Raw genomic sequence first — 16,293 nt, forward strand, 5'->3', positions numbered from 1 at the left:
TCATCATCATCATCATCATCATCATCATCATCATCATCATCATCATCATAATCTTCATTTTCATCTTCATCTTCGCCATCTTCTTTCGTTCTTTTCTTCTTTCTTCAATCGTATATATCGCAGTGCTCTACACAACAATACGAAACATCTTATAGCCAAAATTTTTGTGCACGTCATTTGATAATTATTCTTACATTCAATAATTATCCTTTGACACAAATACCTTATGGTATTCCTTAGAAAAAATTTTACACTTCGAATTGGTCGACAAAAACAAAAACAAAAGATGATCGTATTTTTAATTAAATTGGTCCGACAATCAATCTTTTTTCACACGTTTGTTGCACATATATACATCGTAGATACATATGAGGATATTAATGAGGGATTTTTTTAAATGTATCTATGTGTATGCGTATATTCGTGTGTGTATGTGCGAATAAGTCGTGAGAGATTTCATTTCACATTCTTAAATAGCAACTTCGTTAAAAGTTTCATTACTAATCGTTAATAACTTTAAACGATTAATATATGTATTTCTAATCAACATCAAGGATAGATGTATCAGATTGATTCATAAATAAGTATCGTTTTATTGTAATAAATTCTTTATTTATAATGATACTTATCAATGAATCAATCCAATAAAAATGATTAACTTCAAATTAAAAAAATTAAATTAAATAATAGAAATAATATACTAATAATAAGAGAGTATGTAAATATGAATAGTAATATATATATATATATGTGTGTATATACATATATGTAATATATAATATATATATAAATATATATATATATATGTACTATATATATGTAATGTATAATATATGTGTATATATACATATATACTTTAATTGCAGAACAAGGATTTATGAATATTATTTCTTATAGTCTGATATAATTGTAATACTTCCTTTCGAAATTTGGATAATTTTAATATCATTAAATTGATTTAGATTTTTAGATAGAGTTATCTTTTATGTATGTACAGTTTTTCTTCAATAATTAAAATGCAGACGATTTATTTTATTAAATTAATGCAGGTGTAATTTTTCAGCCAAATTTTTTAGAAAATGCATAGTACACATTGAATGTGTTTGTGTATGTTACATACGCGCGCGCGCATGCGTGTATACTGTGTGCCAGAAATGTATATGTATATGTATTTTCTAAAAAATAAAATCTAGTTTTTAAAAAGTAGAAATTTTCTTTTCTTTCCTTAGAAAGTATATGATTCACACTTATGGATTAACAGTCACATATATATATATATCTGCGTGTGTGTGTTTTATACACAATATATATACAGAATGGTTTAGATAATTGTTGCATGAAGTGGACATCGTACTATGATTGAAATAAAGAAATATATTTTTTTAAAGTAGAATTTAAAAAGGATAAAAAATATAATTTTTCATTTCGCTTTTTTTTATGTAAAGATCAGTTCGAATTTTTCAAATACAATGTTGTGTTTTAGTTGATACAATAGTGCAAATAATAACTAATTTAATAAAGTTACTTAAAACGTTCATGAGATTACTTTTATGTAGTACTTTTGGACAACAAGTATTGCAATCTATTAAGAAATACGTACAATATTTATATACACGATGTTTATTACTATGTAGTTAATTTTATGATTGCTTGATTAAATCAACAAAGAAAAAAATTCAAGCACGGGATAGACAAGCAAGTCAAACTTTTCTTCTGTAGTTTAATTTTTTTTTTTTTTGCTTTAAGTGACTTTATTAAACTTGTTACTTTATATCATTGCAATAGCAAAACTAAGATTTAATATTTAACAAAACAAAAATGGAAACAAATTTTGATATGTTTCTCTCTGTTTATTATAGTTGTGTTGGTATTTAATCATGCAAGATTTATCTCTAGACACATTCCGTATATCTTTCATTTCTTGGTATGTATCATGTTTTCTAAATAAAAAGAAAAGAATTAGGTATATATAAGTGTATATATATATATACACACCTAATATCCTCTCTATACGTATGTGTGTATATATAATATATATTTATTATATATTATATAGACACACATATATATAGAGGGAAAGAGAGATGGATAGATATATAGAGAGAAAGACAGTACTCACGTACATATATACATATATATATATATACACATGCATAAATGTACTAATTATATGTAACTATATTTCCTTTTTTGTTAGAATTTACCATATGCGTACGTGTGTGTATAGATTCGTCACATGATTTTTTTGTGGCATTGTATTTGTATACTGTTACATTTATTACTGTTTTGTATGCTTATATTTTCATAACATCGTTTTTGTCTGATATATAATCACATAACAGTTTTAAAAATATTTCAAAATTAAACAAGATATAACAGAGTAATGATTATAATAATGGACAATAGTAACTAAGAGCATATATAGTAAAATACATTAACGCAATTAATAAAAAAAGTGCAGAGGATGATTTATTTGAGTGCATAATTTTTTTTTCATACATATAGGAAGAAATTAGAGGAAGGTAATTGAAGGGAAAGATGTGGTGAAGAAATTGCCAATAGAATAGCCGCCATTTTACTTTACTTCTGTTTTTCTAGATCACAGTCTCATTTATGGCTGCTAAATCGTAGAACATATTTCATCACCTCTTTTAACCGAAGAAAGGGGGAAGAAAATACCAAAGCATGCTCAAAAATCTTATCAATACTGGAAAGTAGTTCACTAGTTTACACAAGTACAAAATATAGTATTTTTTTTTTTAATTTCTTTAAGCGTGGCAAGTATAGAGGATGCTTCATCCCTAATAAAAACCTGTTGTTAATTATATCTTAGTATGCGATACATGCTTATTAACTAATTATACCAAAATATTAAAATATATCTTACGTGTTTAGTATGGCTAGGTATGACAGACAATTTTAAGAAAGACACCGTGCATTGCAAAGAAAAATACTGATTATAGTATAACTTGAGAATTATTAAAATTCCCTTTATATCTTCTTATATTCTGCCTGTTTATTCTTTCTTTCTTCAAACGCAATGTTTACATTACAATGAACAAAAAATTAATCTGACAATTCATTTAAATATCAATACCAATGCAATTAAAAGTATAATAAAAATATTGCAATACAGAGATATTTTAATTGATAAAATAACATATTTATAATTAATTAAAGTTTTTAATGCATACTTTTAATGATTTGATACGTATAAGAGCAAAGAAATATATTTTACATACACATAGCCACATTAATTAGATTATTGTTAAATTGAATCATAATAAAGATATCTCAGTTTTAATAAAACAAATATATAAAGAAGCTAAAAATCACAATTGCAAACTGAGATCCTATATAAAAGATCATTATAGGTGTTAAGCATCCTCTTTCATATATTATTACTTGCCACTAGTGCGTTAATTGCCTCATAGAAGTAATAATTCAAAAAGTGATGAGAAAATGAATAAATCAATATGTGTATGTCCATGCATGCGTATATGTATCTATACATATACCCGTACATGCAGAGCCATAGATGAATACACATATATTTTTGTATTTATTGGGAAAGAATGAGGAAACCATCACGAATGCAAATCCATGATATACGAAGGCCCGTATTCGTAACTAATCTAGCCTGTTCTTGCTCATATGTTTATAATAACTATTACTTTGCAAATTATAATGCTCTAGCCTATTATTTTATTTATACCCTAAATATTTTATAATATATATATAATATATATATGTACATTAATAATACACATATTTATATTGTCATATATATGTATATTATTAATATAGTATACACACATAGATATACTTACATATATGTATATAAATATATACGCATATATATGTGTGTATTATGCGTTTTTTTATTTACAAAATACGTAGAATAGATAGTCATCCTATCTTAACTACAATATGCGTACTGTTGCGCAAGACTTTAATTCTTTTATAAAGTGCGCTTTATAAACATATCTCTAATTATATTACAGCCCAATTCAACAATCTTTGTTAAAATTCAACGCACTGAAACAGAGATATATCATACTCGGATAACGTAAAAGAGAAAGTTTAAAAATTATAAAATGATATTAAAATAAATTAACTATTATATGTGGTATTAATGTAAGGTAACAAATTTGCTAAAACTGTTAAGAAATAATGCTTCTGTTAAAACAATTACTAAATTTAAAGTAAATTGAAGCATTAAAGATAATAATAGATTTCTATAAGATTCATTAAACTTGAAATTTTGGTATCTGTAGAATATTAAATATATTATACTTCTGTATAACACAGATTTTATATTCATGACTTATTTCATCGCAACGTATTATTAATAAATTGAATGGATTCAAAGCTACAAATCAAAATAGAAATAAAACACCTGTCATGGCCAAAAAGGAAAAGGTTGAAGAAGTACAATAGCCAGAATAAAACCACTTATATCTAAGATGGTGAAAAAAAGAGAACAAAAAAAAAAAGAAAAAAAAAAAAAAATAAAAATAAAGATCATTTTAAAAGACCGATAAAATATATATATCATATATATATGAGTGCGTTGAATTTCAGCAAAGCTCTAAAAACGGTAAATAAGTACTTTCAAGAATATGGGAAACATTACATATTACCTATATCAAGTGTCATCTTATCATTAACTTTTAACTAACAAGGGAATTATACCGTATGCTTTCTCCCGCTTGTCGCCATACGATGGCACGGTTTTTACCTCCTATTTTATGTCCTATAAATCACCAAAGACCTGCTACTATCTCAAAATATTAAGATTCAGCATTATAGACATTTTAAACTCTCTGGATGCTTCCTATCACGAGTCATGCTATAGTATTTACAAGTAAAATAAACACATCTGCTGTCTGCATCAGGTAAATTTTGTGCAACGTTTATCGCAGTTTTTGAATCTATAGCTTTCTCTCTTTTCCAACTTTATCATATATAAAGTATAACTAAAGTATATAAACTCTGATTCCATATTATAATGTTTCATTATCCTAATACTCTTCAATTACAATTCTCTCTCTGTACTGGATCTCATTATAGCAGCTTTAACAATATTTAACAATGGCTTAGGCCTTTCATGATTTAGTAAAAGGCGTGTTAATATACGAACGTTTATTAAATATTCAAAATTGCACAGAGAAATTATATTAAAATGTAATGATTTAATAAAATAACTATTAAATCTACTTATTACTGACTGCTTCATAAAATCAAGTCTGCGCATTTGGAATGTGGAGCTATTATTACTTTCTTTTATTCGCACATTGCCAATCAATTATTATCAGAGTGATTAACTATTTAGGGAATAATAATTAAACGGCCGAATTGAGAACCAATTTTTACAATACCTTATCTATACATCATGGTTTATAGTAAATTTTACAATTGGATACAATTTTACAATTGGATAATATAATAGATATGTGTAACGTTACGCATCGAGAGATTTGCGTACTTTACTAATAATATTTACAGATGTTCATTGACCCATATAATTTACAATCCTCAAAAATATAGAAATAATAGGGTAGTAAAAAGAGCGAGTAGTTTTTCTTAACAAAGCGTGCGTGCTTATTAACGTTCATAAGTTCTGCAAGCATTTTTTATTGCAGACTATTAAAATTATTTAGAATTACTAAAATAATTTTGCTGATTGGCAATGTATTCGGGAAGAATTTCATTCTTTTCTTTTTCTTTTTTTTTTTTTTTGTTACAAAAATTAAGTAAGGAGGATTAAAAAGTACTTTAAATTATGATTACAAACAAACTGATTATCTTCTTACGTAACAGTAAGAGATACATCAAATTTGTGATAATAATCAAATCTTTAATATCTAATTTAGTCGTAAGTGTATTGTAATCAATGATCTATTGTAATTCATTTGTCGTACAAATATTTGTGATTCGGTATTTCGTATTCGATAAAAAGGAATATGTGTGAAAACGTTAATATAATAAGTTAACTGATATGACTTTAAAAAGCGGTCGATAGTAGTTCAATATTATATACAACATAAAAATATTACCGATGCTTGCATATTAACACGCCTTGTCGCCTTTCATCATGTTCTCATCTACATCTTATTTGCACCAGATTACACAAAGGTTCAAATTGCACTAAAGCCTTGCTGTATTTTACATATTCCGAAGAAATGGCATAATAGCGATTTTACCAAGCCATCGCTTTCATCTTCAAAGTATAATGATATACTCGTGTTGTGGAGTAATGGGATGCACAGTATCACAGTTGGCACGTGGGCGCTAGCTACCACTACTGCTTACAGGCAGTGAATGTGGAGCTCCCATCGACGTAGGAGGAGCAGTCAATGGTCCTAAAACAAAACATTTTAACTCCAAAGATCTTAAACCGATCTTAAAAATATTGTATGGTTCTATTCAAATCGATATAGTTACCAGTCACATTAGGCGAGGATTCAGAAACAGGCAGCGGGCTAACTAAACTGTTAGCGCTCATCGGAGTTGAATTAGCTTTTAATTTTTGTCTGACCTCTCTAATTTTCAATTGTAAACTCGTTTTGTTAGGAAATATATCAGAATGTTTTGCTTGAAACGTAGAGGTAGCATGTGTTGAAGGGAAATATCCATGTTCCCGAAATAATTGCATCACAAGATGTCTCCGTTGTTCCAACATTCTCCTATGACCACGTTCGTTTTCATTTCTACCAATCCCTACTGCATTTCCTACACCTCCTACAGGCGTTTTTGGAGTCCGCGGGGAAGTATCTTCTACTTCCCCTGCTATATCTGTATTAAGTCTATATGCGTCGATATTAAAATCTGGACCAAAGAACGTAGTTCCCGTCAATTTGACACTCGAAGTTGATTTTGGCGTAGCGGACACTGACGCGTCAGAATCAATATCATCTTCATTTACTAAAGAAAAGAAAATTGACAAGTTTTACTTGTAAATCGACGAAACATACAAAGTTCAACGTACATACAAATATAAAAACACTCACAATTACTTCTATGAGGTCCTTGAGATTTCTTCCGATAACCTTGCATCGAAGCTTGTAAGTTTGATGAGTGTAATCCAGAAGTAACAGTGCTATGACCAGAAGAACCTGGAGTATTTATAGTGATTGCACTTGGGCTCTGTATATCTTCCGGCTTAAATTCTGGTAACGACGAAAATTTTTCTTGAAAATTTACTTGTTCAAGAACCCTAAACATAGTTTAATATCAAAGTCAAATTGAAATACATTTGTAAGTGTTTGTAGATAGTTATATATTTTAATACCAGTTCGATAGAGAATAACATAATGAAGTATAATTTATTAAGCTTTGAATACATACCTATCCATACCATCTTCGACATTCTTTTTAAAGAAGGAGCCTTTTTTAGTTGAAGGGGATGGAGATGTACGAGACTCCGACATATTTTGTTGTTGCATAGATTCGGAAGATTGAGAACTGTTTCCCTGTGGTCGACTTTGGTCAGAACGTTGTTGAGACATCGAAAGCCCATGTTCTCCTGTGTTTGTTGTGGAGGGCATTGCTGTATATAAATATAATAAATATTGCATAGTATTCCCTTTGATTATTTTATAAAATTTATATTTACATTTATATTAATGATAAGTAATTTATATTTCTATCTTACCCATTAATTGTCTTCTTTGCAACGGTGCTCTTCCAAGTTGAGCTGGTGTCGGTGCTAGCATAAAAGGACCTTTATTCGATCCTACATCGTTATTTGGATCTTCATCTACAGAATATGATTTATTTGATGAATGTTCACTATTAATGTGACTGCTATGAGGCGTATGCGGTGTATGCGGTGTAAGTGGTTGTTTGAGTTTATCGTTTGAAGATGTTAGAAGAACGTTGCCTGCGTCTTTCCTATCTTGCTCACTTTTTATATTGCTCCCTAAAACATAACATAACAGGAATATATCATATGTTTAAATAAAAGAATTAACAAACATTCGAATGTTTTAATATGATGAATAAATTACAGCTATCTGTATTATAATGTTTACCATAAAATTGAGCATGATTCGATACTATTTGGGTATCATTTTTGTCAGATTCTGCTAAACGTGCGATAGAATGACTGATTCCTCTATAAGGCGATGTTGTAGAATTTGTAGAAACTGGATAATGCTTGCTCACGATAACACTTTGTGCTTCAACCTTGGTACCGGAGATCAAATTCTGCGAAGATATATTGCGGCTTCCAGCATCTAAAATTTAGAAAAAATGCATAAATCAAAAAAGAAATGTGTATATGTCTGTGTGCGCACGTGCAAATTTTTTCTCTTTTGATAAAATGTCAAACTTGTTATAAAATGGTTATCAAATTATGTACTTACCAGAAATAGGTATATTGAAGCCGCAATACATCCGGGGATGCGGTGTCGTAGGGCCCAGGTACTGCGGTCCCTGCTGTGGTTTGGAAATAGCCACCAAATTGTTATCAAGCAATGTAAGAGTGAACGGTGGTTGAGAAGGGACAGCAGAAGTAAGGGGATGAGCGGTAGTGGCTAAAGACTGCAACGGCTGCTGTTGTTTCAACAGAGCCATCATAGGTTTCGTTCCAATCTGTTAGTATTGTATATAGTAGCTCATAAAGGAAGTGTGATATAATAATACGTTGTAATATTAACAATACTTACAATTCTATTGCAGTACATAAATATGTGTGTGTATATACATACATACATACATACATACATATATATATATATGTATATATATATATACACAGATATACATATACATATATACATATATATTTACATATTTGATATTAAACTCGACATAATCAGTTGTTGCAAATTTGTGTCAAGGAAGTGCTACACTGTATATGGTGTATAAGCATAACCACTATATTATAGTTTAATATATTTTTACTATTCTTATATTCATACAACTAGATCAATGATATAGATAAAAATTTGTTTACACGATAAAATACTTACCGAATGTAGCACAGGAGCAGCTGTAAATTTAGGTACGTTTCTTCCATTGTCAGTATGAATGTTCGCCACAAGACTACTCATGCTATATTGAGTGCTATATTGTTGTTCAGTTTTCACTGGTTCCGGTTTTATAACTTTCGGTGACACTGGCATGGTTATAAACGCACCACCCGTAGGTTGAAATCCTGATACTCCTGTTGGATTTATCGGACTATGGTAAGGATAAGTGCTTGATAAAACTGAAACTGTGCCACCTTTATCAATGGAAGTATGGTGATACTTGGTTGTGGTTTCTATACTTGTTGACGGTATTCGTGCTACAGAAATAAAAATTCAATATTAGAATTAAGATTTCAATATTATGATATAATCAATCTTTGAAACAATAAAAGATATACCTTTTATAGGTTTAGGTCTACAAGTTATCTCCTGTTTGACATTCACTCCATCTCTTTTTTGCCCACTAACAGGTGAAAATTGCGATTGATTAAAAGATTTCTTGTCTATATCTTCCTCTTGTGCATCATTGTCACTATCAGTCAATTTATCTTTACATTTCAAATCTATCTCTGGTTGAGGATCTTCGCAAATAACCATTTGGTCATCATCCGATCCATTAGCATCTTCGTCTTGTTTCGATTCAGGTTCGGTAGTGTCAATTTGTAAAGGTATGTCCAAAATACGATGTGGTGCATGTGTCTGATTAATAATCTACACGAAAAACGAAAATCGTATTTGTAAAACATAATAACAAAAAAATACATATACATGTATCAGTTATATTATTATTTTTTTTTTTATAATTATTTGAATTCACATGATTAAAAATAAGAACATTACCTCAATAGTAGGAGTCTCTGTGTATACTGTTGTAACCGGAACAGACACCTCGTCTGTTCCTCTTGGCGTTAAAGGTACATCTTCCGTCGGTGGCCCCATATCCGTTTCTTCTCCAGTACTATTTAATTTTCCTCTAGAATCGCTACCCTTAAAGCTCGTTGTGGACGATTTTCTTCTATCCTTGCTACACCATTTCCAATCTGGATGTGCCTTGAAATGTGCCTCCTTAACTTCAGACGCAAGATCATGATACTTCTGTTTCTCTTCAGGACCCAGAGCATACCACCATTCCCCCAAAATCTTAGAAACAGTGCGATTATCTTGATTCGGATGTCTTTGGTGCACAACTGCGCGATGTCGTTTCGAAAATATCATAAATGCGTTCATCGGTCGACGTATTCTATCCTTTGTCTGTAAGATCACAATTTCTTACAGTTTTTATTCTGTACAAAGGGAAGGCTATACAAAGAGCAAGTTTTGATTTATTAATACATAATTCTTACTTTTAGTGGACTCTGTGGCTCCTTGGAATGCAAAGCACTAAGGGATTGACTACGTCTTTTATTAGCATTAGTTTCAATCTCTGCAGGTGTTGTCGGTTCTGCTTCAAAAACATCATCATCTTCTTCTTCGGCAGGAGTAATTTGATCTGCACCTGGTGCTGAGCCATCCTCGCCGGATGTATTGATACTTATTGGAATCGGTGGTGCACTCAATGGTGGACTGAGAGCAGATGGTGGAGGACTCACCTCTGATTGATCCAAAACTGTTGTTTGCCAGGAGAAAGCTATAACGAAATAAATAACTTAATAAAAATGTATATAACTAATAATAAATTAGGCAATAGCACTTGATGCAAATTACTGCAGTAACTAATTATTGAATACACAGGATTGCTGCTATATTGTCAAAAAAATAACACAAGTTAGTGAATGTGGAATAAAATTAAATTATGAATTAAATCAGTAAATTGACATTCACTTGTCACTACAGTTAATTTATTTTCTTGGGCACAAATAATCGAAATTTGGATTAATTTGTCATTTGTTTCGTCAACAAAAAATAAATTTAACGATACAGAAATAAAATGATCTGGATAGTTTTAAAGACAATGCGAAGAAACATTTTTTCATAGGATATGTTATTTTGTAATTTTACATCTTTATTCCTTCATTTTCACTATTAAAATAGCTTTATTTGATATGATATTAAAAAATATCAAAAATAATAGTATTCCTGCAATCCTAATAATATTAGCATTATTATTATTACAAAGCATTAGTCCACCAATAAATCATAGATTAATCTTGCAATAATTAGTTAAACACCCTTCCCCAACATTAAAGTGATTTTAAGCACATAGATATTCTTGGCTGGATGAAATATTATGTGAAATGCAGTTAAAAGAGAAGCAATAATTCAATTAACTGGTTACATTTGTTGTAAAATTGAGTATGGTATATTGCATAAAATCTATATGCAAACACTACTATTTTGATTTTGCATAAAATTATTTTAACTTATTAATAAGTCGATATTAAAATCAAATGTAAATTGTATACTTTAAAAGGGGTAATAATCTACAAAGAAATAGAATTTTAATAATTATGTATAATAATATAGTGTACGTGTATCAGGATGCTTAGAACAATTAAAGGTAAAAATAAAATAATTAATGTGGAAAATATATGTACACAAACAATTATTGTATGACTGATTATTCCAATTTAATTCATGCAATAATCGTATTTCGATGCACAAATATAATCGAACTTTGATATTTACATTTGATAAAATTTGATTTGTGTGTGTATATATATATGTGTGTGTGTATATATATTATACATACATACATACATATATATATATACATATATATATACATACATATATATATATGTATATTTATTTATATATTTATATACATGCCATATTTTATCATATACCATTAATAAGCTCCAATTTACAACAAATTTACAAGAAGAACCATTATCTTTCATTTGGCAGTGAGAACTCAAACCTTTTTTCCAGTTGCGCACTGCATTATTCAGTAATGATGGGGGATGGGGCTGGTATGCGGAAGGAACATCATGGCTGCCATCTGTGAAACCTTACGGTTTAGTAAACATCACTAATATTGTGATGACATGAATCCAGAATTGTGATAATGAGTTGATGAGATTAGATTGGAAAGAAAGTAATGTTGCTTTGTCATAATCTGGTAATTATTTTAATTGGATAACGCATGTGTGTTTAACTGGATGCAAGTATTTAAGTTACATTTAGTTTAGAGGTATTGTCTTGCTTACATTGTATAACTTCTGTTATATCAAGTTATTTATTACAATAAAATATTATTGTACATATATTGGGTACTATAGTGTTTTGTAAGTTTAATAAAATTAAATGAATGTAACAGATAAATTTTACTTGTGAAATTGTACAGAAGGTATGTCCTCAGCATTTAGAACTACAGTTAGCATGTCTTGATTCGTTAATATTTCGTAACTATCTTTGTTTTATGTTTTTTACTTGTATGATAAAATAAAAGAACTTTAATTATAAAATAATATATAAAAATAGGAATAACAAAATAGAAAGATGATAAAATAAAGAAAAGATTAAAATGTGAATAATTAATATTATAGAGAACATTACTTTCTTTCCAATTCACTAGACAAAAGTTATATTGCGTTCACAATTGTACCCAATAAAATATCTTTCTCAATTAAGCTTTTGGATTCCTATATCCATGTATCAGATCAATACCAGATGACACAGAGAACAAGCGCAATGCATGATTTATACAATGTAAACTTACATAGGACTCCATTATTTTTTGAATTTTCTTCTCTAGGAGGTTGAGCTTTCGGGATCTGTATTAGATGTCCAGGCTGAACGATTACATGCTGGAAGACACTGGTAGGAGTTGATGGATTAGTAACTTCTGTTGCGGCTGACATTACAACGTTCGTGGATGGTGCTGAATTCCTTTGTACATCCATATGCGCGGATGTATGTATCCCAATCTTATTAGTCTAACATAACAATGTTTACAATAAATATATAAATTCGAGAATAAATACATTTTGTTTATTATTATTATTATTTTTTTTTTTAAGTTTTTATATACTAAAATTAGAAAAGTAAGAATATTCGAACTGAGTGTTCGTGTTTCTCTACATCTTTTAAAAATGTGAAATAATATATGCACCCTTTATATAAGCGCGCGCAATATCTCTTCTGAATAATATACACTTATATATTATACAACAATTGTGGTTATTAATTCAGCAACACACAAAAAGCATTAAAAAACCAACTTGAACTTACTTGTTGTAAAACGGAGAGTTTATCGATATGGACGGACACAGCAGGAGTCTGCGATGATTGACATTGATTTTGTAACGATGCTGGAAGCTGTGCCAAATGATTCATTAAACCTTGTCTATATTTATCATCTTGAATACCTATATGTCCTGCCGTAGAGATATCTATATTATTTTTTATAACAAGGTACTTCTTTTCGTGCTGATGTTGCATCACATAAATTGGCTGATTTTGTGGCTGTGCTGTCTGTGCATAATCAACTGGTTGTTCTTGTGGCTTATGTAGAAGAGTCAAATTTTGCGGTGGCGGAGCAGATAAAGACATATGAGGTGAGTGCGATGGTTTCAGAAGTTGTGTATTCTGTTCAGGAACTTCAGAATGATTAGAAAAATTGTTGCTCGATGTCAATGCATGCTGCAATATAATTCCTTGTTGTTGTTGAGCTATAGACGTTACGACTGATGGATGTCTTGGTGGTGGGCTTTGTTCTGACCACGACAAAGTTAAATTTTGCCCGGGCATTCCACGACCCACTGGAGAGATTCTTATTACACTCGTCCCTATACTTGCAGGGACAGGAGCAGTAGGAGCTGGTCGACTTGGTCTAACCATTCGATTTGGTTCAGGTTTAATTACTTGCTGCTGATATTGAACCAAAAAATTCGATTGCGTAGGAGAATGTTTCCATTTTGCGCTAGGCGAGATTAAGGGAGCTGCGTGATGTGCAGGACTCGAAATAGGCATAAATACATTATTTTGGTTAAGGCCTAACGGTGGTACTGGAGACTGATTTATACACGGTGATATGGAAGATTGACCCGTTGGCGATGAAAAGGCTGGTGTGGCTGATCTAGAGCTTCCTAAAGACACTAAAATAGAAATAAAGAAAAACTTATAAAAATGATTGCGTTTCTTTCCTGATAATAAAACCAATGATGATCACTTATCTTACCAAGCATGTTAGCAGCTTCAGTCTCATCCTGATCAAAGCGCCCTGCGATTCTTCTATCTCCATAGTTTGGAGAAGTATCAGAACCTCTTGATGTTTCTTCTCCGTCAATTTTTCCACTGTAAAGTAAAATTCGTGTAACTAAAACTCTATGTGAGAAGAATCAATCATTTTTTATCGAGATGTTACAATCAAAGTGTCACAAAATATATCATAATCATTACCCAGGAAACGCATTTGTCGGCCCTCTAAGACAAGATCCTTTCAGACTGAGATGTCGGGAACAGAATCCTCTCCTTTGACTTTCTTTAAAACATCCTTCTTTACCGCAAAGTCTACGCCATTGCTTCCCATTGAATTTTTTCGTAATTCCGTTGGGCATAGACACTACATCACCCTTTTTATACTTATGTGGCGTAGCCGCCTGAGATCTATTTGATCAACATTAAATATTTAAATCTGTTCTTCCAATGTTATAAATGTTATTGTAATTTTTACTTAGAATAGATAGATAATTACCTGGGTGTGGCTGCCTGAGAACGCGGTGTTATACTGCGTTGCTCGACTAAACTGCTGGTACTTCCTCTGCTTTGCATACTGCTTCGTTTACTGCTTCCTGATAATTTTGCATCTAAAAGTTGGATATGGTTGTCTATAATTAGTCCAATATTTTAATTATTCATTATTAATATGTTTCATCGCATGTATTTCACAATTATGAAACGTTGTAGGAAATACGTTTATAAAATTGTATTACCTGCATCTGAAGGAAATGTAATATTTTCCCTATCCAAATCATCTTCACTCTCAAGTTCATCGTACGGTCGGCTTCCATTACTTAATGCTGTACTAGCAGAATGTGCAGGAGTCCCTAATGTCATAAGAGGACTAGTACCAGTTGTTCTATAATAACCAGTTGTATCATTATGCGTAGATATATGAGATGCATGGTGAGGAGTATGATGGAGTTGCAAAATTGACACTGCTGTTGAAGCTTCCACAGAATTTCTATATCCATGATCTGAGTTTAAGTTGAAAAAAGAAAGTAGATATTATAATATTTTCATTGTGACTACAGACCGAGATATTAAGGCGAAAGCAACATTACCAACTGCTTCAACTCTGTTAGAGTCAATGTCTTCCAGTCCCTCTTCTAGTTCATCCCACCAAGGAGGTTGCACCAAACGCAGATCTGCACGTTTCACTACATAACTATCACTCTGATCGTCTTCTCTTGGTATTTTAACAACAAAACGATTAGGCTTTGTTAATATCTTGCACACTGTCCCTTTCACAAACACTTTAGTTAATGCGTCTATGTGACTATTTGCTGTTGGACATCTAATGCAAACTTTCGCATCTAAAGTCACTTGCCCTATAGACGGGCTAGCATCCCCTATCACATCATACCTTCCCGCACCTAGAACATCACCATAACGCACTAACTTCCTTTCTCCATCAAATTCTATGAGAATCTCTCCATGAATCACATTACGAATAACACCTGGATAATAACATGAATCCCTTAAAGCTAACACTCTGTGGTCACGCCACTCACTGAGATCAATAGCAACCGTAGCAGGTCGAGGACGAGCACGCATAGGTTCTTCTCTCAGAGAATAATCTACAGCTGTACTCTGAGGAGGTAAAACTACCACCGATGGTGTTGACATCTAATAAAAAATCATAAATTAAGCACATATCATTTAAATTCGATCTAAGTAAAACCGAGAGTTTGGACTTACTTGATAACAGTCTGCTTCTTGTTGTTGCGGAGACTGTCGATTAGTCAAACTTGAATGTTGAACTAAACAAGCAATAGATACGTTCGGGGCACGCGTATTTATCATATTATTAACATTGCTTGTTACATTACTACATTTATCCATTTCTTCGAGTTCCGATGGATCAAATTTTCGTTTCTTTGGAAGTTTTTTAGCGCTAATTGTTGGATCCGATGGATCCCGTTGTGGAGGAGCAGGAGGCGGGGGTGGTTGTTCTTGAATACATTTTTCTTCAATCGAAGTGCCACCACCCCCGCCTGCTCCATATTGTCCACCTCCTAGGGGACCTCTTTTTTCATGCATCTCAGAATGAGCAGTCAGCATTTTTGCCACCTCACGCTGCTCTAAAAATTTCAAATAATAGTTAATAGATAAGAATTTATATATCCAACATGTAGGTTTCAATAAAGAT

At 31.2% G+C, this 16,293-nt stretch overlaps 1 protein-coding gene across 12 annotated transcripts in view; it reads right to left on the reverse strand.

Annotated features, from left to right (window-relative positions):
- Positions 1–4,527: 4,527 nt before the first annotated feature.
- Positions 4,528–16,293, reverse strand: part of LOC122635050 (protein capicua homolog) — a 29,045-nt gene continuing 17,279 nt past the window's right edge. For 7 of the 12 annotated variants that reach the window (XM_043824799.1, XM_043824794.1, XM_043824801.1 and 4 more), the window contains 20 exons: positions 15,843–16,225; positions 15,206–15,770; positions 14,855–15,118; positions 14,617–14,728; positions 14,322–14,528; positions 14,101–14,216; positions 13,152–14,017; positions 12,640–12,856; positions 11,839–11,928; positions 10,322–10,605; positions 9,819–10,229; positions 9,377–9,689; positions 8,979–9,295; positions 8,370–8,598; positions 8,037–8,240; positions 7,658–7,924; positions 7,351–7,552; positions 7,014–7,219; positions 6,448–6,927; positions 4,528–6,365 (listed from right to left, as the gene is read on the reverse strand). In XM_043824799.1, the coding sequence (XP_043680734.1) occupies positions 6,295–6,365; positions 6,448–6,927; positions 7,014–7,219; positions 7,351–7,552; positions 7,658–7,924; positions 8,037–8,240; positions 8,370–8,598; positions 8,979–9,295; positions 9,377–9,689; positions 9,819–10,229; positions 10,322–10,605; positions 11,839–11,928; positions 12,640–12,856; positions 13,152–14,017; positions 14,101–14,216; positions 14,322–14,528; positions 14,617–14,728; positions 14,855–15,118; positions 15,206–15,770; positions 15,843–16,205 (5,784 nt within the window). In that variant the 5' untranslated portion in view covers positions 16,206–16,225 and the 3' untranslated portion in view covers positions 4,528–6,294. The remainder of the gene's footprint in view (positions 6,366–6,447; positions 6,928–7,013; positions 7,220–7,350; positions 7,553–7,657; positions 7,925–8,036; positions 8,241–8,369; positions 8,599–8,978; positions 9,296–9,376; positions 9,690–9,818; positions 10,230–10,321; positions 10,606–11,838; positions 11,929–12,639; positions 12,857–13,151; positions 14,018–14,100; positions 14,217–14,321; positions 14,529–14,616; positions 14,729–14,854; positions 15,119–15,205; positions 15,771–15,842; positions 16,226–16,293) is intronic. The other 5 variants (XM_043824804.1, XM_043824802.1, XM_043824806.1 and 2 more) reach the window with 5 other exon arrangements.

This window comes from Vespula pensylvanica, chromosome 17, assembly GCF_014466175.1.
Source record: "Vespula pensylvanica isolate Volc-1 chromosome 17, ASM1446617v1, whole genome shotgun sequence".
NCBI classification, from domain to species: domain Eukaryota; kingdom Metazoa; phylum Arthropoda; class Insecta; order Hymenoptera; family Vespidae; genus Vespula; species Vespula pensylvanica.